At 40.9% G+C, this 26,472-nt stretch overlaps 1 protein-coding gene across 4 annotated transcripts; it reads left to right on the forward strand.

Annotated features, from left to right (window-relative positions):
* Positions 1-279: 279 nt before the first annotated feature.
* Positions 280-25,803, forward strand: aak1a (AP2 associated kinase 1a). Of its 4 annotated transcripts, none has more exons than XM_085367194.1 (20): positions 280-1,054; positions 7,231-7,349; positions 7,879-7,987; positions 8,517-8,659; positions 8,826-8,947; positions 9,046-9,127; positions 9,216-9,348; positions 9,461-9,564; positions 9,877-9,956; positions 10,053-10,216; positions 10,816-10,985; positions 13,539-13,760; positions 14,853-15,040; positions 15,328-15,521; positions 15,612-15,680; positions 18,182-18,286; positions 18,489-18,590; positions 19,726-19,884; positions 20,270-20,359; positions 24,411-25,803. In XM_085367194.1, exons 1-20 carry the CDS (start codon positions 895-897, stop codon positions 25,262-25,264), a joined length of 3,369 nt encoding a protein of 1,122 aa, XP_085223320.1. In that variant the 5' UTR covers positions 280-894; the 3' UTR covers positions 25,265-25,803. The 4 variants fall into 4 exon arrangements, with proteins under 4 accessions (XP_085223320.1, XP_085223319.1, XP_085223317.1 ...); XM_085367193.1 differs by having other exon boundaries at positions 13,539-13,757; positions 15,612-15,776; XM_085367191.1 differs by lacking the exons at positions 13,539-13,760; positions 18,489-18,590; positions 20,270-20,359.
* Positions 25,804-26,472: the final 669 nt, after the last annotated feature.

The following is a 26,472-nucleotide window of genomic DNA, read 5'->3' on the forward strand; positions in this document are numbered from 1 at the left end:
TTTGGAACAGAAATCACATAGCAAATGAATTCTGTGGGGATCCCCTTCTGTAGATATTTCCTCGTCTTTGTTCACAAATTTGAGATTAAAGATTAAATTGGTTTCCTTTTATTTTACTGTTATTAGTAAATTAGACTGATGAAAAAACAAAACGCACTTTATTTATGTTGACAATCCACAGCTCAGGGACAAGCAGGGTGCACTAACAGGAAGTCGCTGTTGATTTGACCAATCACACGAGGAGCAGTCCAGCAGGATTCAGGGGAGATAGGGAGGACTTCTGCCATTAGCGTGTACTGGTGGCTGTGTTAGCTCTGTCATTAAGTTAACCTAGTTGACTAGGCTTATTCTAACCTGCAGCACGAATACAAACAGTAAAGAGCTGAAATTTTCTCAACGATACAGAGGTATAAGGCAGCAAGTGGACTAACATTTCCCTCGGGAGAATATCGACCGAGATGTGTAACGACCTGGACTTGATATCAGGAATCTACCTGGCTGCTAGTCTGTTGACTGACAGCTGGCACCTGGCTGCTTAGCTAGCTGACTAGCTAGCTAGGTGAGCTGACTGGGTTTTTCGGGCTCATAGTCCGGCTCATTGTGTAGCTAGTACTGATTTTGGTATAGAGTGGAAAGCGGCTTCTCTGCATTATTTGACTCCGCCTGCTGTTCAAACCATGAGTTAGCTGAACAGCATCAGGCAGCAGTGTTCGGGATATTTTAAGGTCCAGCTAGTTTCTCTAGCTTTTAGCTTGAAGCCAGCTAGCAGCATTCATTCAGCTGTTGAAGCGTTAACGCCAGCACCTCAGCGACTGACTCTGTCTAACTACTGTCGTTGTCGCGACATTTATACATTTTTGGACTCGGTCCTGCTTTGGGCAGTGTCAAGGGAAAATGAAGAAATTTTTTGATTCCCGTCGGGAGTTTGGGGGCTCCGGGCCTGGTCCTGGAGCCGGTGGAGGAGGCGCTGGTTCCGGCGGCGGTGGCAGCTTCATCGGACGAGTCTTCAGCATTGGAAGATATCAAGTAACCGTGGAGGAAACAATCGCTGAAGGTGAACTACGTGGCGTTCCCTTGTGTGGATTACTACAAACACTTTAATTGTGATTTGGACGGCTTCATTTAAACGATTGGGCCTGTTTTTGTTTTGTTTTTGGCCCAGTCAGAGTAATGTTACTAACACAATGATAAGCTATCATGTTTGCTATACATTACTAAGTGGAAATGGCATTGGTTAATGAATATTTACTGGTCAGGGTTTAGAGGTTACACATTTAGGCAGTCCTCTGCATGCCTGTTTGCTGCCAGGTTGCCCAAACCTGTCTTATCTGTTTATTATTAATAATAACAATTATAATAACAACAGGCAGATTAGGAGGAAGACAGACTAGGCTGAAATTTTAAGATGTAAAGATGATGGGCTCTACATCTCTCAGTGTGTATTATCCTTGCATTACTACACTCTTTACTTGAAGGCTGGGAGGAACATAGCAAAACTGGATTTCCTGCTGTGCTGTAAGGGGCCAACGCCATGCTGAGTCACCTGTATGGATATTTACAGAGGGACTGGCAGATGTAGACTGCACAAGTTAAAATTAACTGGAAGTTGTTGGTTAGGATGTGTTGGCACATAGAATGTGACCTTACAGTAAGCTGAAACTCAAACATAACTTCACACAAACTTTTCCAGGTGAAAATATTCTTGCATGGTCATTTGTTAATCCAAATACTTAACTTAGTGTGGTGAGGACTGATTGCACCTTTTTTAGGTCATTTCTATTAGAACAGGCTAAACGGATATTGTGAAAGAGGTAAACCTTTTCCCTGTGGTCATTTGTCTTTGCAATGAGAGTCTGATGTCCTCTGTTAGCTAAGAGGGCCTGTTACTAAATAATAGATGAAAAAAGTCTGATTAATTTATCAGTACTATAGATGGGAACCATGTGTTTGGCCGCACACTGGCTTTATGAATGAGTTCCACAGCAAACTTCAGACCCGCCCTGTACTGGGATGTTAGGGAATTTCTTTGTTTCTGTGAGCTCAGTTTGGCCTTGCTGCAGATAATAACTTTAGAAAAGCACAATTCAGGTGTGTAATTCTTAGGCCTACTAAATGGCATCACCATAGAGCTGGGCGATAGAACGATAACGATATGTATCGCGATATAACTTTTACTCGATAGAGAAATTAAGCTATCGCGATAGACCTCGCCGCTCTTGTCCTCAAAAAAAAAAAAAAAAAAAAAGGTCAGCCAATCCAAATTAAGTAGCGCAGAGCCGCAGCGTCACGTCGCGTGACTTGTTACGTACAGCACAAGTGCCAAGCCGCACGTGTGTTTGTTTGGGAAGCAGCCAGCGGGTAATGGAGCCAGCGCGTAATGGAGGAAATGAGTGTGCCGACTAGAAAAATCAACCGAGCGTGACCGAAGAGAAAACAGATGATGGTTCCAATGCCGGAGAGATTGTCAAACGGAAGAGCCATAGAAGTTCCGTAGTGTGAAGGTATTTCGGCTATTTCAAGTCTGACAAAAATAGAGTAGCGTGCACTGTAAATTGTGCCGAAAGCAAGTCTGGAAATACAATAAACTGGTGCATGCGTCACACTGCGCCACGTTATTGTTTCGGTGAAATGAATTTCTACAATACTGTTACTGTTAATTCTACTCTCTGCAGTGTTTAAATGCTTACATATACACACAGTTACTGTCCCTCCACACTTACGACTCGGTTCTGCTTCTATGCCCCAGCTTTGTTTACTTTTTCCCACCGAGGCTTCTAGACTTCTGATTGGCCAACATTTAGGCACGGTTAGGAATCTAGCGCCACCTGCTGCTTTGGCATGTTCATAGCAGCGTTTTCCTTCATTTCTGCCTTTATGTGTGGACGGGATTATTTTTTAAAACGAAAATGGAAAATCTCCGTTTTCAAAAATACCCGTGTACGTGTGGACGTAGCCTCAGTCTCTGACTGGAAGCGCTAATTCGTCATTCGGCTTTTGTCAGACTAAAGTAACTGTTAAAACTGTTTGAAAAGCTCAGCTATACAACAAGGAGAGATTGAGAATTTCCTTTTAGTTCTCAGTTTATTTGATATTGACAAAAGTTAGTCAGTTTTGTCTGTTCTTCTGTAAAACAAACTAAGATTTATTTTTAGAATTAATATTTTGTTTCTAAGTGGAATTGACAATTTAGTCTGTTTCGTTTGTCCTATTTTGAAACTTAAACGCTTTAGCGGCTGCCTTTTGTGTAGTTTGCAATATTTGCCTTTATTTATCTGAAAAAGTCTCATGTTCCTTAAGTACATCTACCCTGTTGAACTTATTATGGGAAATAAATATTTAAATAAAAACAAGCTGCTGATTATTTCACATTTTACTTGTGAGCAACGGCACATTTAAATCTTACAAATATAGTTATTTGGCTTATATCGTGATAGATATCGTTATCGCCTGAAATGAAAAAAACATATCGTGATATGAAAAAATCTCATATCGCCCAGCTCTACATCACCATAATTATATATACAGCTTCCCCAAGATGCAAGGTTTTATTTATTTATTTATTTTTTCCTTTCACTGCATTTTGATCTGGTAGTAGAGCTGCTCTTTGTAATTCGAGTACAGCTACTGGCAATACACCTGTTTATTCAGATGCTTTTCATTGAAGTCTGGGCCTGCAGTCACTGTTATCTGGCTGCGTCATGTAGTTAATTATTTTTTCCTCCTCTTACTCCAACTCCCTTTGTTGTCACTCTTGAACTTTGTGGCAACACACTTTACCCTGTGCTGACTAAAGCAGTGAGGGTGGCGCACTGTGCTGCTTTTGTAACTTTTTTTTCTTTTGTAACTTTGGTTTGGAGGTGCACGCTTTGAACAGTGTTATCTTTTTTTAGCTTTAGGTCTTGGGTAAATCTGTGATTTATTACTGACTTACCTCTGGATTTCCTGACACACAGCTCTCTCCCTTTACAGTCAGCAGGAAGTGTTGTTTTGTATTGATGTATAGAGTTACTGCTGGTAACATTAGTGCCCCCAGATCCTGCTGTCATTAATGTGCGAGTCATTCCCTTTTTGTATACCATAATTATCACATTTTCTAACAGAGTGGGGAAAAAAACTTTTCTAAGTCAGATTAGATAGTTTATGCCACCTTCTCTTTAGACGATCTCTGGTTTTTCTCCCTGTCACTGCAGTGTTGTGCATATGTTTGTAAACAGCATCGTAGTGGTGAGGGCATGTGCTGTGTCTTAGTCTAAAGCCTAGATGCTTATTATGCAAGTTCCATTACACTGACAGATTGTAACTGAACATTACAAGCATTGGTGACACTTTTCATTGCAGAGCCCAAAGGTTTATTTTTGTGTGCATTTACAACTGTGTTATAATCATTTTACGTCAAGGAGTAGTGGCTATTTTTAGCTGGACTTATTTAGTCACCCCGTCTCCTGAGACAGTAGACCACTGCTAAATGTTACTTAAGACAGCCGCTAATCCCTCTAATTTCTAACAGGCATCTCAGATTAGACTGTGCAAGACAGCAGTGGATCAGATGCCTCTGCTCTGCTGGGCTATACACACACGTGCCCGCCTAGTCTCTGCTCTTTATTCTGATTCAATACAGGCCTCAGCTCTTAATTAAACTTCATATCTCATCCAAGCAATTGCTTTTCATGTCATAACACTAATTACTGAGCAATGTGCTCTGCCAGCTCCTTTTTCTTATATGCAGAGAATTTAGCACTTCATTGTGAAACTTCAAGTCATTTAATTCATGTTGACAACAGTAAAATGACTAAGTTTCCTCATTCATGCTGACCCACACAGGATGGAGGACTGAAGCCCACATGATTTCATATTTAGTGTGGTTTCCTGTTAAAAAAAAATATTGCTGTACTCTATGAACGTCTTTAACAATGCAGCTCGTATTGAGTAATGCTGATAGTAGTAGAATAATAATAATAACAATGATAATTGAATCTAAAATATCCAGATATCTGCTGAGAGATACTCAGTTTGTGCTTTATTTATTAGTGTGGTATGATTCCTGGTGGTTTTAGTTGCTATGGTTGTCACTGTCATCATTGTGACTAAACGTGGGATGATATATTCTCTCACTTCCTGTCTTGTCAGTTTTGTCTTCTTGCATCTTTTTGGCACAGCTGCTTACTCACACAGTTTTGTTTCAAGGTCTTGTGACTATTGTGCCAGCCAGCTAACTCACCACACAGTGTTTACAGGGAATGCAGAATTATTAGGCAAGTTGTATTTTTGAGGAATAATTTTATTATTGAACAACAACCATGTTCTCAATGAACCCAAAAAACTCATTAATATCAAAGCTGAATGTTTTTGGAAGTAGTTTTTAGTTTGTTTTTAGTTTTAGCTATTTTAGGGGGATATCTGTGTGTGCAGGTGACTATTACTGTGCATAATTATTAGGCAACTTAACAAAAAACAAATATATACCCATTTCAATTATTTATTTTTACCAGTGAAACCAATATAACATCTCCACATTCACAAATATACATTTCTGACATTCAAAAACAAAACAAAAACAAATCAGCGACCAATATAGCCACCTTTCTTTGCAAGGACACTCAAAAGCCTGCCATCCATGGATTCTGTCAGTGTTTTGATCTGTTCACCATCAACATTGCGTGCAGCAGCAACCACAGCCTCCCAGACACTGTTCAGAGAGGTGTACTGTTTTCCCTCCTTGTAAATCTCACATTTGATGATGGACCACAGGTTCTCAATGGGGTTCAGATCAGGTGAACAAGGAGGCCATGTCATTAGTTTTTCTTCTTTTATACCCTTTCTTGCCAGCCACGCTGTGGAGTACTTGGACGCGTGTGATGGAGCATTGTCCTGCATGAAAATCATGTTTTTCTTGAAGGATGCAGACTTCTTCCTGTACCACTGCTTGAAGAAGGTGTCTTCCAGAAACTGGCAGTAGGACTGGGAGTTGAGCTTGACTCCATCCTCAACCCGAAAAGGCCCCACAAGCTCATCTTTGATGATACCAGCCCAAACCAGTACTCCACCTCCACCTTGCTGGCGTCTGAGTCGGACTGGAGCTCTCTGCCCTTTACCAATCCAGCCACGGGCCCATCCATCTGGCCCATCAAGACTCACTCTCATTTCATCAGTCCATAAAACCTTAGAAAAATCAGTCTTGAGATATTTCTTGGCCCAGTCTTGACGTTTCAGCTTGTGTGTCTTGTTCAGTGGTGGTCGTCTTTCAGCCTTTCTTACCTTGGCCATGTCTCTGAGTATTGCACACCTTGTGCTTTTGGGCACTCCAGTGATGTTGCAGCTCTGAAATATGGCCAAACTGGTGGCAAGTGGCATCTTGGCAGCTACATGCTTGACTTTTCTCAGTTCATGGGCAGTTATTTTGCGCCTTGGTTTTTCCACACGCTTCTTGCGACCCTGTTGACTATTTTGAATGAAACGCTTGATTTTTTGATGATCACGCTTCAGAAGCTTTGCAATTTTGAGACTGCTGCATCCCTCTGCAAGATATCTCACTATTTCTGACTTTTCTGAGCCTGTCAAGTCCTTCTTTTGACCCATTTTGCCAAAGGAAAGGACGTTGCCTAATAATTATGCACACCTGATATAGGGTGTTGATGTCATTAGACCACACCCCTTCTCATTACAGAGATGCACATCACCTAATATGCTTAATTGGTAGTAGGCTTTCGAGCCTATACAGCTTGGAGTAGGACAACATGCATGAAGAGGATGATGTGGACAAAATACTCATTTGCCTAATAATTCTGCACTCCCTGTATGCTAAACCCAGGCCATCCAACAGGGTTGAATTATACCCTGCTGCAGGGCTGTTTGACACCAGTGGTTTAAACTGGATAAAGCGATTCGTTGCACATGTTTGATAGATTTTATTTTTATTGTGACTTTATCAGGCTCCTTGTAGTTTAGGTTATGATTATTTGATCTGCCAAGGTTGTCTTTTTTCCTCAGTAAAAATCAAGTCACTGTCAACAGATGGTCACTGTCCTGAGAAATAAACTCAAACCAGACTGAGCAAGGCAGTATGCTTAGCAGTGTTGTCTCATAGAAAGAACGCCCTGGGTTTTAGCACCAATGCAGTGCCACTTATAATTGCACTGTATATGGTGGCAAAAAATGCAAGAGACATAACTATGGTGGTTTTTCTATTTCTGCATTTCAATTTGTCCATTCTTCCTGTTCTTCTCTTTGCAGGAGGTTTTGCCATAGTCTTTTTGGTGAGGACTCATCAAGGTGCACGATGTGCACTAAAAAGAATGTATGTCAACAACGAACACGATTTGAAGATCTGCAAACTTGAAATACAAATTATGGTGAGTGTGATTGCCCCAAAGCTGACTGGAGAAAACTCAGCAATTTGCATTACTGTTAGCCTGCTCAGCAACAAACACAAAAATCTATCTAGTGTTAAGTAATTTGATACAGAAAATGCAAATATGAACAACCCAGAATGCCCGAAATTAAAAAAAAAAAGTTATGCAAAAACACTATTTGACTTGTGTCAAGTGGTGATAACAAAGCAGCACTCAGGATTGTAATTAGTTCCATTTTAGAACATGAAGTTCTGTTTAAAATGTTGCCTTGTAAGCTCAGTTGCATGTCCGTTTCCTAACTGTAAGTGAAACAGACCAGTTCCTGTAGCCACTCCCTGGTGACATGCTTATCAGATGATTTTATCATCATTACCTTAAGTCCTTTGGCAGTTAAAATTAAACTGAGAATTTACAAACATTGATGTATTTTTTGATCTATCAAATAAAGTTTCTTAGGACTGCATGATATTTGAAAATTGCCTCTCTTGTTGTTCATCATTCCTGTTTCTCTCTCTGTTTGTTTACACAGAGGGACCTGGTGGGTAACAAAAATATAGTCGGCTTCCTGGACTCCAGCATAACTGCAGTCGGAGCTGGTGATGTGTGGGAAGTCCTGATCTTAATGGACTTCTGTCGAGGTAAATCGCCCAACCCCCTCCCCATGCCTTCTATCTCTGAATTCAAAGCTCCATTACCCTCGGCTCTTACAGCATCCTTTCTTTTCTTTTTTTCCAAAGGCAAATGTTCAGCTGATAGCTGTCGTGGTCAATAGAACTTGTGTTTTACTCGGTGCTTAACTTAGCTGTGTCATTTGTAGAAAGATAAAATGTTAACATGCCTGTGCAGTTGTGAGCATCGTTAGGGTTTTTAAATTGTGTAGTGTCGAAAATGTATTAATTTTGTTATGCTATAAACAGCAATGTTAATGTGTTAAAGCAATACATTCATGATGCCCTCTTTACTTTTTTCTCTTATGTAAAAGCTGACCGCTTTGAAGTGTCATGTGAATGATAAAGATTAATGTATGTTTTTGTCATTTATTTTAGATGTGTTGGGATCAGAGTAAACTTATATTTGAGCCTTAAATATTACCTAGAAACTTTAAATAATTACATAAAAAAAAAAGGAATTTATGTCTTTTTATTGACTAAATTTTTTTTCATTTAGGTGGCCAGGTGGTGAACCTAATGAACCAGCGGCTACAGACGGGCTTCACTGAAGCTGAGGTGTTACAGATCTTTTGTGACACGTGCGAGGCGGTCACTCGTCTACATCAGTGCAAGACTCCAATCATCCATCGAGATCTCAAGGCAAGCCTAATACATTTTCTGTATGCGAATACTACTGACAGCACAGATCTATCTAATGAATTATCACACTAGTAATTTGGAATATTTTTTGTTTGTTTGTTTGTTTTTTGCGTTTGTTTCACTGTACATCACATCTCACAAGTCTTATCTTGTCTTCCACACATAGGTGGAAAATATTCTTCTTCATGACCGGGGACACTATGTGCTCTGTGACTTTGGAAGTGCCACCAACCACTTCCAAAATCCACAGACAGAAGGGGTGGCAGTTTTAGAGGATGAAATCAAAAAGTTAGTTGTTTTTTTCCTCTTGATGTACCATCTACCCTATTTTCTCCCTATATTTCAGAAGCTCATTGGTCTGTTCTCATACATTACTGCTACTGCAGGTATACTACGCTGTCATACCGTGCTCCAGAGATGGTCAACCTCTATGGGGGAAATGTCATCACAACAAAAGCAGACATTTGGGTGAGGCTAACTTAAAAATATTATCTAACTACTATGACGTCATACAGAGTATATGTTTTTATATGTGTTCATTTCCTTGTCTGCGCAGGCCTTGGGTTGTCTTCTCTATAAGCTGTGCTACTTCACCCTTCCATTCGGCGAGAGCCAAGTGGCTATCTGTGATGGCAGTTTCACCATCCCAGACAACTCTCGCTACTCACATGAAATGCACTGTCTTATTAGTAAGTACTCTATTTGCTTAGATCATGCGACCGTTCTGCTTTCTGAATATGTGTAGTCTAGGTGCAGTTAAATTTAAATGCAAATGAACTCAGAATATTTTTTGTGTCTCAGGATACATGCTGGAACCTGATCCTGAAAAGAGGCCAGACATTTACCAAGTATCCTACTTTGCCTTTAAACTGGCTCGACGAGAGTGTCCCGTCCCAAATCTACATGTGAGTCATCACGGCGAGAGCAATAGTGGGAGTATTAGATGAAAATATGTGTGTGCTCAGCAGTAACTTAGATTTTCTTTTTGTTACTACATGTCTTTGATTTTACATCTCGTGTGCTGGAGTTTGAGTTTGAAACTTTCCTAGCTAGCTAGAAACAGCTATCTAGAACACAGTGATATTAATGACAGTACAGATTTTGTCACTAGGCCCTTAGTAATAACAAAGCACAAAACAATTATACATTTATGGAAAATACTAATCAAAAATGTGAAAAGATTTGATCATTTTTGATAAATCTTTTCTCCTCTGCAGAATTCTCCTATTCCTGCAAAACTTCCTGAGCCTATCAAAGCGAGTGAAGCAGTGGCCAAAAAGAGTCAAAACAAAGCCAGGTGAGTGACAAGCAAAGCGTGTGTGTTATTTTTATTAATATTATTGTCATAAGAAACTTTGCGTTACTCTGCAGAGTTTTCTTCTTCTTCCATCAGGCTCACAGACCCAGTTCCTACAACGGAAACCTCAATTGCACCTCGACAGCGGCCCAAAGCTGGCCAGGCTCAGCCCCAGCCCATATCAGGCATTCTTCCCATCCAGCCAGCACTCACCCCACGCAAGAGGCCTGGTGTGGCTACTGGGGCACCCCAGGCTATAGGTACAAGGAGCTGTTTAAACTATGATTTTCTCTATATGTCAGGGTTAAAACCATTGTGATCAAAGCCTGGATTTATGATGACTGTTACCCTGCTAATAACACTATTTATGTTGAATTACTTTTGGTTCATGAATCCCTCAAGAATTTCACTATAATTCACTATATATTTATATGCTGTGTTCCTATTGGTTTAGTCTGCTCTTTAAAGGCTTTTAGTTTTTATTTAAAGTCCCTTCTGGTCAACTTGCAGAGACAGAATAGATGGTGGCATGATTCACCCTCACATTTATTTATGTGTTGTTCAAAGTCATTCTTTTGATTGGTATCGGTCCAATTAGTTTTTGCCCCTCAGCCATAAAAAGGCTGATGGGGTGTTGTGTCACCCCACTGTGGGGGCGGGTGGCGTATATACCCAAGTTTGTGAATCCAATAACTCGAGAGTGAGGTGATTTAAGATTTTCTCACTCACTTGCACAACAATGTTTGTGTGGATGACAGCTGGTTCATGTAAGAATCTGCACAAAAAGAATCTGTGTCGTATTTGATGATCAAGAATACTTTTATAATTTTCTCATATATCGTATTAACTTCCCTTACAGGTGTCGGTATCAGTGTCCCTCCTCCAGCTTCAGCTGCTGTCCAACCTGCTCAACAGGCTCCGTCTGCTAACATGCAGCCGCAGGCTACATCTCAGCATCAGCAGCTGCTTATGAAGCAGCAGCAGCAGCAGCAAGCCTCTGCCTTCTTAAGCCCACAGAGCACTCAGCAGGTAGGAAGACTGTTAGAGCAAGAATGGAAATGGTGATTAGCTGCAATGTGTGCTGTTTCATGGATGACATTGAATAATGCTGTGCACGCGTGGTGAGACATTTTAATGCCTTTGTTTTCAAAGAATTAACAGCATCAGGGATTTTTCATAAAATGCATATTCACTGTGCAAGCAATAACAAGAAGAGTGTGATACCACGCAAAGGGTTTGGGCTTGATAATGAGACACACTTGAAAATACAAACTTCAGGTGTGGGCTGTCTGTGTTTTGCATGATGAACTATTTTGATTTCTGTGGATTTTAGTGATATTGTTTTTTGGCTGAGCTGCCCTGTTTGTTGTTCAAAATCAGTTTTAAGAGCTCTGTTTAGTTTCAGTGAAGCTTAAATTCAACATGATTATGTTCATCACTGGTGTGTGTGTGTTTCAAGCCAAAGCTACACATTTACACTGCTCCCAGTCTTAAGGTGGTAATCTCAAAGGTTTCAGGCCTGGTTTGATTTGGTTTCTTACCAATTAGATTGTGTTCATGGTGTTTATGCGTACAGTCACATACTTCCTATAGGTTTGTCCTATACAAATACTTTATAAATATAATCTAATGCCTCATCCTGTAGATGAACTCCACTTCTAGTTTCTTACACTACAGCTGGCAATGGTGGTCCTTGTTCTGCTCTCTAGGATTTGTGAACTTGTCGTAGTGCAACATGAAACACTTCTCCACCTGCTCCACATTCAGGCTTTTATGTTGCAATGGATCTCCACAGCTGGAGGAGGACTGTTGTCACAATCTGTAGTCCTGTAATATGTAGAAATCTGTAATATATAGAAGCTGGCATCAGTCAAGATCCGATCTTGAGAAGGAGCTGAATGATATTAAGGAATCCTGCAATAGTGTGTCTTATGTTACAGATAGGAAGAACCAGGGCCAACAGCAACTGTACTTCCCAAATAAAACACTTATGGATGCCGTCTTTTCCCCAGATGAATAAAGAAATAACAATGAGAAAATAAAGAATTAGTTGACAGGCAGTAAGTGTAATTTTCATTCATTCTGTGACATATTGTGATTTGATTCTCATGCTGCACATAGCATGAGACTGCTAGCACCACACCTCAGTGAAAGGGTTGGAGGAAGTTACCTGGCTGAGAGGCAGGAAATGTGCTGTTTGCAGCTCTTTATTTAACCAGCTTACTGTAGCTTCCTTTTCCATTCATTCTTGTAAGATTTTAACTAGATCTGCTGTCAACAAATTTTCAGTGTTATGACAGTGTCTCTCCTTTTGCCTGACTAGATCACCATAGTAACTGATGCTGAACACACAACCTATTCCTGCGCAGGTTATCTTCAGAGTTTTGGTTTAATTTTGGTCTGAATTTTGGTAAAACTTCAAGTTTCGAAACCCTAATGTGCAGTTGGAAATAAACAGCATTTATACAGCGTGTGTCAAAAAGAATCGTCTGATTTTAAAGTGGTTTTATTCCCCATTCTCCAGCAAAAGTGGAAATGCCTATTATTAGAAATAGGAGATTCGTGAGTGTCACGTGGTTGCTGGTCTGTAGCATAACAGCAGCAGTGGCAAGTTTGAGTATTGTGGAGACATGTTGTGTGTCTGGAGGGGGACACATTGAGAACTTGTTAACATTGTCTTGTTTGTAAAACTTATTATTCAGCCATGTACTTTAAAAATTTACCACAAGCTTCTATGTCCATTATTTCGATTACTGTCACTTTAAAATGATAGCTTTTTATAATAAGATGATTCTTTTTGATACACCTCACTTTATTTTAGTGCTAGGAGAGCTTGCGATTGATGATTTTCTGCCATCACTGCTCGCTTGTCTTATTTGCAGCAATAGGAGGTGTATTTTAAATTCTTTTTCTAGATCTCTACTACCTGTTCCTCTGATAATGTTTCTGATCAGAGTAGGTGGAGCTAAGTCATTTGTTTTGTGTGGAGGAAGTATCAAATGACATGTCAGCTGCCCTCTTGGCACCTGAAGCAAGCCTAGGTTAACAAAGAAAGTTAATAACCACTACCATCATACCTGTTGTCTCAGACTGGATTGTTAGGTTTCATCAAGCCAGCTAACAGGAAAAGAAAATCTTGGCTATGCTGAACTTTCTTTCTTAGTACACGCCTGTTGACGTGTTTCGTTGACACGTTCTTGAGGAATGATAGTGTGAACTACTAAGCTTACAGACAAACTCGTTGCATTTGTACTGCAAAATTACATATTTACTTATTAGGAATCATTCCTCAGAAAACTGTTAAATTCCCATTCTGTTACCTCATTTATCAATAAATGTCAATTTAACAGACATTTGTTCAAACAAACCCTTTGAGATTCCCACTTTATTATGAGCTGCAACAAATATTTCCATATTTTTATAGGTTTGTTGTAGGTTTTCTTCCGTGCATTCATGTTGTTTGCTGGTGAAGCAGAACAGAAAAAATTAATCTGGTTTAGTTTTGCAATACATAACAGAAAATATTTCAGTTGGGCCACAGTTTACCTTGCTCACGGTCAGCTGTGTGGTGTTCCTGTGTAGCATCACCTGGTACAGAACCTCTACCACCACCAACTTCAGCAACAACAAACATCATCACAAGCATCCAGTCTGCTGCAATATAAACCTGTTCCTCAAGTTGTTACCCTGCAGCATCAACACCAACAGCAGCAGCATTTAGTCCTTGAAACTGCAGCTGCCCATCTCACACCCATCCCCGAGTCTGCAGTTGTTGGTCCTGCAGCTCGTGGTCCAGAGTTTGTGGTAACGTCCTACTCCTGCTGCTGTCTGCTACTCTTTGGGTCGGGGCTGATTATTGGCTCGTCTCTAACGAATCACATCCAGACTTTTGCTCACTTTTTCCTCTTCTCGGTGGCAAAATATTCGAAAAATCTCATTCCATTTTTACTGAATGTATAATGTATAGAATTTTCATGAGTTTCTGTCAGACTGTTTCATGTTTTCCTCTCCTGTAAATGTTTCCTGTTTTCATAGAGTTGTAGTTTGGAGCAATCTTCAATCTCTTTGATCAATTTTCTTTTCCAGTTGCTCTTACTTGTTCTAATGTTTGTATCTGGTTCATTTTTTTCTTTTTCTTTTTTTCTTTTTTTTTTTTTTTTTTATAATACTGAACTGTGCAAAAGTCTTCAGTTTTTTCTTTATGTTTTGCTTCCAAGCAGCCAGACTTGCATGTAATTTTTAAGTGGTCCTGAGCAATAGTTCTCCAGGCTTTATGAAGGACTTTTAAAGTTTTTCTTTGGACTTTGGCCTTTTTCACTCATTTTTTAGTCCAGTACTTGTATCTGACCATTTCAGAGGAATACTGACCTTTGAATTGTTCAAACATAGAAAAGACAGCTAACTCAATAGATGAACCAGTGTTGTATCTACACTTAAGAGACAGCTTGGCTTTTATGAGCAGAACCAATTTTAAATTGTATCTTTAGGCACTTTGTTACAGTAGCCTATTGCAAAAACATACCATTTGTTTTTGAGCTGACTCTTTGAAAAATGAAGAGCTTTAATTGTCCTTCAAGAAACTGGAGAAGTACTTCTAAAGACCAGAAATTACAAGAAAGCTTATCTAGCAGAGTTCAGGCTGTGTTGAAGAATAACGGTGGTCATACCAAATATTGACTTTCAATCTGTTTAGAATTGTACAAACTCTGTTTGTGCTTCTATATAATTTTTTTCCGTGTATGTTTGCACGTGTTTCTATAGACCACAGGAACTTCTACTATTTTTCTAGAAAAATATAAAGAAAAGACTCTAGACTTTTGAACAGTACCATAGAGAAAAGGTTTTAGTTACTAACACATTTTCACCCCTCTGCATCATTTTTTTTTCTCATTGCAGACGACTGGCAGAGGGATCCACAAAGTTGGCTCCCTGACACCCCCCTCCTCGCCAAAGACGGCCACCAAGAGTGGCCACAGACGTATCCTTAGTGATGTCACCCACAGTGCCGTGTTTGGGGTCCCCGTTAGCAAGTCGACCCAGCTACTTCAGGCAGCCGCAGCTGAAGCCAGCCTCAACAAGTCCAAGTGAGCAGAATGAACTCCCCTCAGTGATCTGAGGATGAACTGTTCTTTCATGACACTGAGTGAAGATCGACGTGCAATAGACAGTACATTCATATCACAGCACCCAGAAAGAGGACAAATAACTCTTTTAGATCCCCGAGAATATCTCACTTCAGTCTTTAAATAACTGTTCATTCTCTCTCCTTACTACCGCATACATCAGGAGGCCAGTGTGCATTGACTTAACAGCCTTTGTGTAGTTTCACTGTGTGCTCCTACTGTCTTTTATATTTATCTTTGTACTGCAGATCAGCAAGCACTACTCCTTCTGGGTCCCCCTGCTCGTCCCAACAGAGTGTATACCATCCAGGTGACGGGGACGCCTCCTCAGCACTCACTGTCCCCCACACTCAGCCCGCCTGGAATCCTTTTGGTGACGATAACTTCTCTAAGCTAACAGCAGAGGAGCTTCTTAACAAAGACTTTGCAAAGCTAGCTGAGAGTAAGTTCAGTTTGTTCACACACAGCATTAGTGAATCATTCCATGATCTAAAACCTGTTTGTTTTTTCTCCTCCTTTGGCTTGTGCACAGCTGCTGCAGCTGGAGAGAAAGCTGCGGGATCCAATGAAAATCTCATTCCCAGCCTCAATGCCTTTCCAGGTAAGTCTTTGTTTAGCTTTTCTCAGTATGCCTCTGACAGCTTTGTAAAGGATGCTTCTGAACCATCTGGATTTGTCTCAGTGATTGAGTATATGCGTATAATGTTAATCTATCATAAGGATTTGTCTGTGGGCTTGTGTACTTCTATTAAAAGAAAACAGTTTATAACCATCAGAAATCACAGCGCAGCCATCATCTTAATCTTATTTGCATGGTGATTGTTTTTTTTTATTGTTACATCTATATGCATCCATTGTAGGAAAAGCGTCCGCAATTAATATTGAAATATTCAAGTATTAGCTGTTGATACTACTAAAGCCAGTGTCCAGGACAGCCCTAGAGGCTTGCGCTTGTTGTAAGCAGGCAAATAGTCAAGTCAGAGTATCAGCTTTAAACTGCAGATCTTCAACTGATGATTCCAAGCACTGACTTTGAGTAAGCATCCCCATTTTCTTGCATATTATTAGAAAATTTCTGTTGTGTAGGTTATAGCTGCTCTATATGTTGCTGTCTCAATTTTTAGAGTCCACTGTGCAGTATTGATCTATAGCCATCACCAAGTGTAGCGTCAGCACTATTGTCTCTCAGACCCTTTTAACTGCCTCTCACTCTATAATATTGTGGTCACACCAGGACGCACAACGAGCCATCCCTTTGATTCTCCTGGACTCTTAGCAAATATACCTCATGAGTGACTTTGTATTTGCTCAGGTAGTTTCTTGGCTTTCACACCATCCACAGGTTAGCTTCCAAGTGCCAGTTTTTGTGGTTTGGATTAGTACACAGTTCTACCTTGTTGACTTAGCGAGCAGCCTCACAGTGGCTTCTTGTCAGCGTTCATGAATAGACAGTGTTGCTACAGCTAGATCGCATCTCATTTGCAGGTCTGTGCTTTCTCCTTCTCTGTTGCCTGGTAACGCGAAGGACAAATTCTCCTTTGTTAATTGGATTGCTTTACTACTAGTGGAGCCTGCTTACCAGTGCTGCTAGGAACAAGAGAAAGCTAAGCGCACTCTCCTGTTGAAATGACGGTCCAGCTTTTTATTTTCTTCTCTGTTTAGTCTTGAGTTCTTCTGGAAGTGTATGCTTCATGCCTCTTTACCTTTTTTTTTATTTTCTTTTTTTTTTGTTTACATACTGTTTAAGGCCTGAACTGAGAGGATAAAAACGTTACGTAATAAGGGTGTGGGTAATCTTCTCTGTCCAGCCTAAGCTATCTCTTTGACTCTTTGGATCCCTTACTGAGATAGAATGCACACAAGCAAACACACTCTGACTTCTGCTAAAGAAGCACAACATCCCATCTGAGATAACGTGAAAACAGCCTTGTGGCAAGAGTGCAACAGCATGTAAAACATACTGTATGTAGCATTTTAAAACTGCATATTTTCACTGTTCCCTGTGAAAATCAAATGTTTGACATTTAGGATTTGTGAAAAGCTTTTCACCAGCGTTGGCGTCTTTCCTATAGCGAAGGGGTCAGAAGGTCACATCTGCTGTGCCATTTTCTGAGCCAACACATTCCTTGTCCTAGATGCCCCCCCCCAACCCTTTCTTTGCCCCTAGCAGTTTCCTGTGAGTATAAGGCTGCAGTGAAAAATTAGTAACTGCATGAAATACACTTATACTATAATAAATAGAAATACACTTCATGCATGCAGCACACTTAGTACTTAGTAAAATCAGATCTTATTTGTTTTGGTAACGACAACTTAACAACATCAACTGTGGGTTTTGTTTTCTTTTTTTGTGCACTGCTCCAAAAATGAGCTGAAAATGTTGTGGAAAATAAAAAGAAAGGTCTTCATTGGTTGCTTTAACTTGAAGTTTTTGAAGGTGTGAAAGAGCATGAGAAATGTTTTCTGCATTAAAGATCTGCTGCCATAATTTAACTTTTTTTGGCAACTGAATGCTATTGAGGAAGGAACTTATAACCCAGGGATGTCAAACTCATTTCACGTTGTGTGCCACGTACAGCTCACTTTGACCAAATAAATAAAAAATGTTTAAAATCTGCAATCAATTAGTAAAATGTATTTCTTTTGTATAGTATGACTAGTCATATCTGTAGGAAAAGCTGCAAAACTCATTAAAACACATTTAAAAGTCAAAACATTTATGCTGTTCCTTATATCTTCCAGAGGCAGTTGATTGGAGTCTTTGCTTGGCTTTTTTTGGCCCCAGGGCCTTATGTTTGACAACCCTGATATAAACTAACAAATGATTCAGTAATTTTATTATATTGACGTGAAAGTACCTCGAAATTTACATGATATCCTTAATTTTTTTTTCTTGCTGGATGAATCTTGCTTCTAAAAATGCTGACCATGAAGGCAGATGGATGCATTTGTCCTTGTTGATTTTTGCCATCATGCACCATCGCAAAGTGTAGTTTCTCTGCTTCTTTGTCATTTCTATGGAAAATCCTCTCTCATTGCCTTTTTCTCTGTTGCCATCTGTCCCTTTCTCTTCTCCCTCTTCTTTCTCTGGCTCACTCACAGAGAAGCTGATTGAGGGACAGAAGTCCCCTGATACTTCTCTTCTGCTCCCTGACCTCTTAACCCTGACTGACTCCTTCAACACTGCTGCAGAGAGCACCACAAATGGTACCAGCTATGTTCTTGTCCCATGCTTTGCCCCCAAAAATTCCTCATTTGCTCTGCATATGTCTTCCTTCCCTTTCTTTTCTCTAACATCCTTACAAAGTCAGGCATATCATCTGGGAAAGGAACAAAGAAGATGTTCTTCTTTCTTTTCTGTACTAATAACAACGTCTTTGTATTACTGTTTTACGTTGTGTTTATGTAGTAAAGGCAGAGGTGTGTGTGGACTCACTGATTCCTGGTTTGGAGGCTCCCCAGCCCCAGAGACATTTGGGCCAGCCAGAGCTCATTCCTGCCAGTGTGCCAGGTTAGCATCCTGGACCTCAGAATAGCACTTTTTCCGATCACTGTTTTACCCAAGGTTAACTAAGTTCAGGTTCTGCGACAATCCTAAGATGTAGTTTTATTGATTTATATTAACTCAAACATTTGCTGGCGTTCCAGATAGGGTTGTTCGTGTCGCAAAATAAACTGTTTACGGCAATATTTTTCACCATTTTGATGGTCCTTGTAGTGGCTATATTAATTTCTTAAAGTTCTCTCTTTCTCTTATATTTTATATAACCACACTAAAGATGGACAAGCGCCTGTTTTTATGCGTTGGTTAGCAACAACGACGGTAACAGCATCGCGTGTCCGCTTGTTTATGTTCCACATAAACCTTTCACAATAAAGCTCAAGATCCTGTTGAGACTTTTCAAAATAAACTGAATCACGTGAAAGAGCAGATTATTTACGGATGAGAATTTAAAAAAGAGCCGCCAGGTGCTAAAAAATAAACCTTAGCATCAAACGTTAGAACAGGCTTTTCCCCGCAGCACGCCGTGTATTAAATACTCACAAAGAAAACGGCGGCTGTTACAACTTATGTCTAAAAATGTGTAGTTTCATGCATCGGTTAAAACACTCGACTCCAGCTACATGACGCGCAGCTGGAAACACTTCCCGCAAGACGAGCTGCCCGAGACTCACAGATTTTACAGAAAATGTTACATTTTTGTGATTTATATCGTTATCAGGACGATAGAATTCTTATATCAGGATATGAGATTTTGGGCATATCGCACAGCCTTAGTTCCAGATCACAATCATTTTGGTCTATAACTAGAACAGTTGCTTTAGGATAGTTCAGTTATATGGACCATAACCTGCTTAAGCTTTAGGGTGTTAAGTGGTCTATTCAGTGAGATCTGCTTGCATTTTTCTGTGACCCACTTTGCCACGTTTATCTTGAAAAGTGCTATAGAAATAAAAATTGTGCTCAATCATTGAAAAAGAGACGCCTCTTTTTATTGTTTGTTATTAAATGAAGCTAACATAGCTTTTAAACTCTTTATGCTTGCACATATAAGCTATTATAGTAATACAATGCATCTTTTTCTGCTCCTTGCACTAACAGTCTTACTTTCTCATACCCTTTCTTTCTCTGGCCGCTGTCTCAGATTCTCTCACTGGGGAGGATTCTCTGCTGGGTTGTGATCTGTTATCTCATACCTGTCATGGAAACCCATCTGTTTCTGTTCTCCCTTCTTCTTGCTCCTCTGCTCCTCCTGGCGCTGGATCCTGCCTGGAGGAGCTGCCAGCTGGTCAGACTGCTTCTGGTAAGACCTTTTATTTTCCGCGTGCGTGTGTGTGGGGGGGCGGGGTTTCGGGGTTTCAGTGTTTGTGGCAACACAATTGCAGACCCCTGATCAACCACACAATAGAAAGGCCTGTTGAAACAGTAAAAAGCAAAAGTGGAAATTGAATTGGACACTAAATGACAGCCTCGCCAGACCCTTGACTCATTTGTAGAAGATGCTAAAAGCCATGTAAAACTGAATGGCTTTTAAAAACTTTGACTGCCCTGGCTGCTTCCGTTTATAATCTACTCGCATCCTCCTTTCTTTTCTTCTCCTTCTTTTTTTTATTTCCTGCTCTTTTCGTTGGCCGAGTTAACCTCTTCCCGCTTCCATCGTTACTTCACTTCCTCTTCCTTCACCACAGACTCTGCTTTCCTCATGTCGTGTGGGGAGAAGGGCAATGACGACGAGTTTGATCCTATTCCAGTGCTCATCTCCAAAAACTCAAATCAAGGTAAGGCTAACCTAATTCTGAGATGAGCACTCACACCTGCTGAAACCCAGACTGTGAGCCACGAAGATGAATGAGCTAGCCCCCCCTCCCAGTTTAGTCACCATTAGCTTGTTCCTGGGATTTCTGATGTGAGAAGTCTTGTATGGGTGGCTTTTTTCTTATCTCATCGAGCTCTCACATTAGTCATCTTTTAACTCCCAGTGCTTCGCCATCTTGCAGGTGTTTTGACTCTTTTTAGTTTATCTTGAAAGTCTCCCCATGTTAGTATGGCTTTCCCTAACTCCCCCCTCCCCCTGTAATGATGCAGCTGTATAAAAGTTATCCCAGCTCACTCTCTGCTTGTTTCTCTTTCTACCCCCTATTCATGCATCTCTCTCCCCTCATCCTGGTCATCTTCCCACTCTTTAATTTCTTCATGCAATCCCTGTTAAAATGACTTATTCTTTTGCTTGTCTTTCACACTCTCCCTCGGCTCCTCCATGCCCATCTCTGTCTCTATCTCTCTTTCTTTCTGGCACGTTCCAGGTGGTCACTCGCGCACCAACAGTGGCAGTTCAGAGTCCAGCATCCCCAACTTGGCTCGCTCCCTTCTGCTGGTGGATCAGCTCATCGACCTCTAGAGGGGGTGGGAGAGGTCGAAGGGGCAGTGTGCAATCCTAACAAAGGGATATGGGGGGAGGGTTGGGGGGTAAAGATGGGCACGCAGAGACACTTAATGTAGCACCTTATGAGGACCAAGAGGAGCCAGTATTCTCTTTATGTGCCTCCTTGGCCTCAACTCCATCTCTAGTTGCCTGATAGCTGGTTTCATATGTCTCTGCTAGCCGCTGACATTCCCACACTGGTAAAAATCTTTTCATTAATGCCTGAGCATATCGTCCGCTTCTGTCTTGGCTACACCATGGTCTTCCTCATGCTTTCTTCTTACTCCCATTAACATCCTTCACAGAGTGCACGGCCATAGTCGACCATCATCGTATGCACATGTTAAGCATGGTTATATGTGTCAGGGGTCTGACTAAAGACTGTAGAATGCTGTAGATAATTTGATGCACTTTCCTATGAGAGCTTTGAACTACTGGCCAAACAAAGATGCAACCTGGAGCTGCGCTTCTGTTCGGATTGAACCAGTTTACATATAAAAGAAGAAGTGTCAGTTTTGGATAGGTTTTAAAGATTTCTCACACTGTTGGAGTGCGCATAGTCATGGAAAGTCAAATCTGTTCAAGCCATCATGTGCCATGATTCCTTTATAGATCTATTTGTCTAAACCAGCTATTCCCAAAGTCAAGAGTGCTGCAGCCCACTTAAAAACCAGAAAATCCCACGGGCCCCACCCAGTGTTAAATCTTCACTCTAATCAAAACACGAGAGGGTGGTGTGTTTTTTCTTGACATTTCTATTTAAAAAAAGCATAAACAGCCCAGGCTGTTTGCTATAAATTGCTAATGCTGCCCAATCACATGCAAAGTGTCATGGCCACCTGCCACTGGGACTCAGACTTCAAAACAAGAGCGTAAATTTAGATCAGAGTGATGAAAAACTTCACAAACTCACCACCTCCGATCACCAGTGTTAATTCACTTTTATATAAATAAATACATTTAAATATGTACATACTTGTACATACTTGAGCGTAATTTCTGTTATTACTGCAGGCACCTGTAGTACCTTTGTGGCCCACACTTTGGGAATCACTGGTGTAAACCGACCAAGTGGCTTCACAGGCTTGAGCATACCTGTATACTGTCCCCTCTTTCTGGATGTTAAGCAGCGTGTCTAGCGTATTCTAATGCTACACCTGTAAATCTGTCAGTTGTAATCATTTCCTGAAACTGCTGAGGTCAGTGTTAATACAGCTGGTGAGTTCGGCTCCATTGCCACAGCACAGCTTCCCACCATTGTCAGCATTATCTACAACACCACTAATGCCAGCTCATTCTCATACCTGTGACCCATCGTTGAGGTAAGCACAGCAGAAGTAAAAGGGAATGAAGGTATTTGACCTGTTCCGATGCCAAAGCTAAACAAGACTCTATTATCATGCTGTTTTTCCTCTGTGTTGGTCCGCTGTCAGGGTCGTATAAATGAGCAGATTTTTAGCAGAATACCACCGTCACAGAGAGGGAAGTGTGACGTAAATGTCATTATTTTGTGTAGGTATTATGTTAATGAAGGAACTTTACATGAAAATATCCTTCCTCCCTCTCCCACTGACATCCTCTCAATCTTCTCTGGCCAATCCTTTGTTACCATATACCATAAAGTCAGTTGTGACAGTCTGTCCAGATGAAAGAGAAATGTAAATATACATAAAGTAACACTTTTTTCTTTTTTCTTTTTTTTGCACTTGTCAGCATTGGTAAAGGTAGATTTTAGTGTGTAACATTTTATCATGTTATGATTAAAAGTGACTATTATTGATAGTGCTTTAGAAAGAATGTATTAACTGAGGACCATTATAAAATATGTAAAAATTGTATAAGGATGTATAGATAAAACATATTTGTGTATGAGGCTTTATTTAAGAGTGCAAAACTGTCGACTCTGTCCTTCTGTCTTCTCTCTTAGTTCTTGTCAAACATTTATCTAGTGCTCACGGTTTAGTTACCAAACAAACATGAGACTAAGTGCTTTTGAATCGCTTGACTGGATAGTATGTGTTGCTCTCCATTGCAGCTGTTAGGTTATACACTAGTACTGGTACATGTAAGTTACTGTATATGCCTGAATAGATTTTATTTAACAGAGCTAATGACGGAACTAACTTCCTGATAACACTGGGATACCTTTCACCTCTGTCTCCTATAGTTCATTAAATAATCATAAGAAAGGCTTGTGTGTGAGTTGTATTACATCTGATCTTAACCATTTTAAATGTCTACATCCCATTTTCTTTCCATTTAATATTGCGGTTCATATTTTTGCAGTCCACTATAATTCTGCATCCTGCAGCACTCTGCCACTGGTTGCAGACTTTTACGTGTGTTGCTGTGCTCTTTGGGTTGAAATGCAAACAGACTATCTATAATCATCAAAGTGTTAATGAAGTATCACTGATGGAGATCATCAGACTCGTCGTTCCCTTGGTGTTCTCTTAGCCATAAAAGGCTAATGGGGTATTGTCATGAATCCTATTCATATCACCCGGTGTAATGTTCATAAATAGAGTGGTTGTTGTGATCAGACCAGTTTTCAGAAACCTAAAAACTTTATTCCTCCTCACACTTTTCTAATTTGCCTTCCTAAATTGTGTGTCTGTTAATCAGGTAATATCTCAAGTTGACTGTACAGACTATGAGCTGTATTGTGAGAGATGAGAAGCTGTTTTTCTACACACTTACGTGAGCTGTCACACTGTGGGATATTTTTGTCAGCTCCAAACTGTGTCATATTTACACTTAAGTCATACGGAAAGGGCGTGGACGATTTAAAACACAAGTGAGGAGGAAAAGCTCGCCCAATAAGTAAAACAAAACAAGAGCCGAAAGAGCTGGTCTTTTCCTTTAATTGCTTCAACTAACCTTTCCCCCTGAGCTGCACGTTAACAACTGCTGTCAACACTGCTGAGGTAAGACTGATCTGTCTTCTGTGCAGTCTGTCTGTCGCTAACTATTTTTCACTTTTGCTGTGAAGGCTCTTTCCCCTTGTTTCCACAGATCTTTCTCATGCTCCCTCCTCCTCAACTGACTCAGTTTTAACCTAAAGCAAAACTGCTGCCACTGTTTTCCTGTAACACCGGGCGTTACTTGTGAAGGTTGAGTTGAGAATCGTGGAAACAAGGTTAATGTGGTGACGTACTAGTAGAACTGGTAGTGTTGTGACTGTGACCTGTTCAGAGTAGAATTGTAGTCTTGTGATGGGTTCTCATTGTTTAGTCATCCTCGAAAATCAGTGACTTACAGATTTTAGAGTCCATCTGTTATGCGAGACGGATCTGGTAGATAAATGGGCAGCTGGACCACAGATGGCAGTTCCTTCTCATTTGTATTCTAACATTTTTGTTTACCTCCAATTTGTTTTCCCCCTCTATCTTTGCTTGCTTGAACAGATCTCCAAGGGGAGAGTAATGGCTACTCTGTGCTTGAGGAGGGACAAGAGACTGAAGCTGTAGGAGCAGATTCTCCACAGAATGAGGGCTGTGTGCACTCCAGCGATGAAGACGAAGAAAAAGAAGCACACAAGGACGAGCAAGAGGACGGTGAAGGCATTGAGAGTCACATAGCCCCCCATGACTGCAGCGGTTCTAGACCTCTGCTGCAGGACTCTGAGGATGAAGAAGACCAAGGGCCTCAGTTAGCTCTCCATCCATCTCTGCACTCCAGCACAGCAGCAGCACAATCAGCTACAACCTTCGATCAACCTGCTCCAAATACCTTTGCCCAGAATCACTTCCAGCATGTACACGAGGCAGCAAAGGAGATGGAGGGCGCTGCAGATATCTTCTCCAAAGCCCCCTTTCTGATTGCGCAAGAAGACACAAGTGACGTATTCGCCAACGCTCCATTTCCACGCGGTCCCCTCGCGGCTCAGCAGCAGCAGCAGCTCGACGTTTTCTCTCAGGCTCCATTCGGAAAAAGAAAGGAGCCCAAAGGAGCGCAGCCGAAGACCTCGTACCCCCACGCAGCTGGAGCTCACGCTGTAACCTCTGATCAAGGAGTCTTAGAACAGGTTGCCCAGCAACCTTTCCGTCCTCAAGCTCTGGCCAAATACTCCCGACACTTTGAAGGACCTGTGCCCCAGCAGCCAGCAGCAGCTCACAGAGCGGCGTCTAACGCGAGCAAGCAGGCTGCTGTAGCATCTGTCCCCGCTGGACCTCTGCACTCGTGGACCTCAGACGTGAGCGCTGTAGACCCATTTGTCTCTGCACCCTTTCACCTCAAGGCACCGCAAGAAAAGCCCTGAACGCACACTCACAGGTCAGGGCAGTGGGAATCCGCGCCTACCGAAATATGCAAAGTGTAACAGGCGTAACGCATGCTGTCACCAGCGCTGCAGCGGGACTGCAGGCCTGCATGGATCTCATTCTTAACCAACTCAAATAGTGCAAGGTCATCTTTACTTTGAGTAAACTGACATCAGTCCCACATTCACACTATTTTGTTTCCCTCTGCCTTTCACGTTTTCCTTCTTGTTCTTATTTACACAATGACTACATTATGGTCAAGCATTTGATTGTTTTCTCGCCTACCTCAGTTTTTTTTTTGTTTTTTTTTTCCTTTTGGTGTGCGTCGGCGCTGAAATATCACACACAGTGAGGGAGGTCATAGACTGTCTGCAGCCGTGGCGGTTAAATTTCCTGGACAGTTTGAACTTCATTGATCTGAAAATGCCTCATTCCTTTATTTTAGTAGTCAGCTTGAATGACGTGACAGTAACTTCATAGAAGCTTGAAAGATGGGAAGACACAGCCTAGGAATATTTCATTAAACTAGAAATGTGCAAATGCCTTACAGTTAAACATTTACAGTTACTTTTTGTCTTTTATGCTTCGAAGTTCATAAAAGAGATGCTGGATGTTGATGCAAAGTGTAAATTAAACGTGTGCGTTACGTTTGCCGTCACAATCATGTCATACAAAAACAGTTTGTTCCACATTATGTACGAACTATAAGTAAATGTTAGTCATATAACATTTATTATGGTAATTCTTATGTTGTATAAATGAAGACCATTCCCGTTGTTTGTCCTCACTGTACAATATGACATCTCCAAAGCCTTAACACCCTTGCTGCACCTCAGAACCACATCAGAACATCAGCAGCATTCATCACGTTTGCCTTCGTGCCCTCCTTAAATGAAAATAAAGACACTGCTGCATTCACATATCTTACTGTACTCGTGTTCAGCACCAAATACCTGTGTACAATCATGTACAACTTCCTCTTGCTGTCTGCTGTACACGCACGCACAAGATTGTCATCGAGCACAGGAATGCGTCTTTGTTGTCGACTTCTGTATCCTAACTGTGACACATTTATGAACAACTGAAGTGAAAACTTTTGACTGCAGCTTCAAATTAAATAAATAAATATTACAACTGTCTACGGCACTCATGCTTCGCAGTTCCAGTCAGGGTAAATGTAGTGTTGTCCAAGTGAAATCTTATATGG

The sequence above is a fragment of the Diplotaxodon limnothrissa genome, linkage group LG12, assembly GCF_057381915.1.
Source record: "Diplotaxodon limnothrissa isolate DT_005_m linkage group LG12, D_limnothrissa_male_GT1.1, whole genome shotgun sequence".
Lineage (NCBI taxonomy): Eukaryota > Metazoa > Chordata > Actinopteri > Cichliformes > Cichlidae > Diplotaxodon > Diplotaxodon limnothrissa.

Coding starts and splice junctions, on each gene's coding strand:
- aak1a (XM_085367193.1), top strand. CDS start 895: ATGAAGAAATTTTTTGATTCCCGTCGGGAGTTTGGGGGCTCCGGGCCT. Junction 8,948..9,045: donor TTAGAGGATGAAATCAAAAA/GTTAGTTGTTTT, acceptor CTGCTACTGCAG/GTATACTACGCTGTCATACC. Junction 9,565..9,876: donor GTCCCGTCCCAAATCTACAT/GTGAGTCATCAC, acceptor TCTCCTCTGCAG/AATTCTCCTATTCCTGCAAA.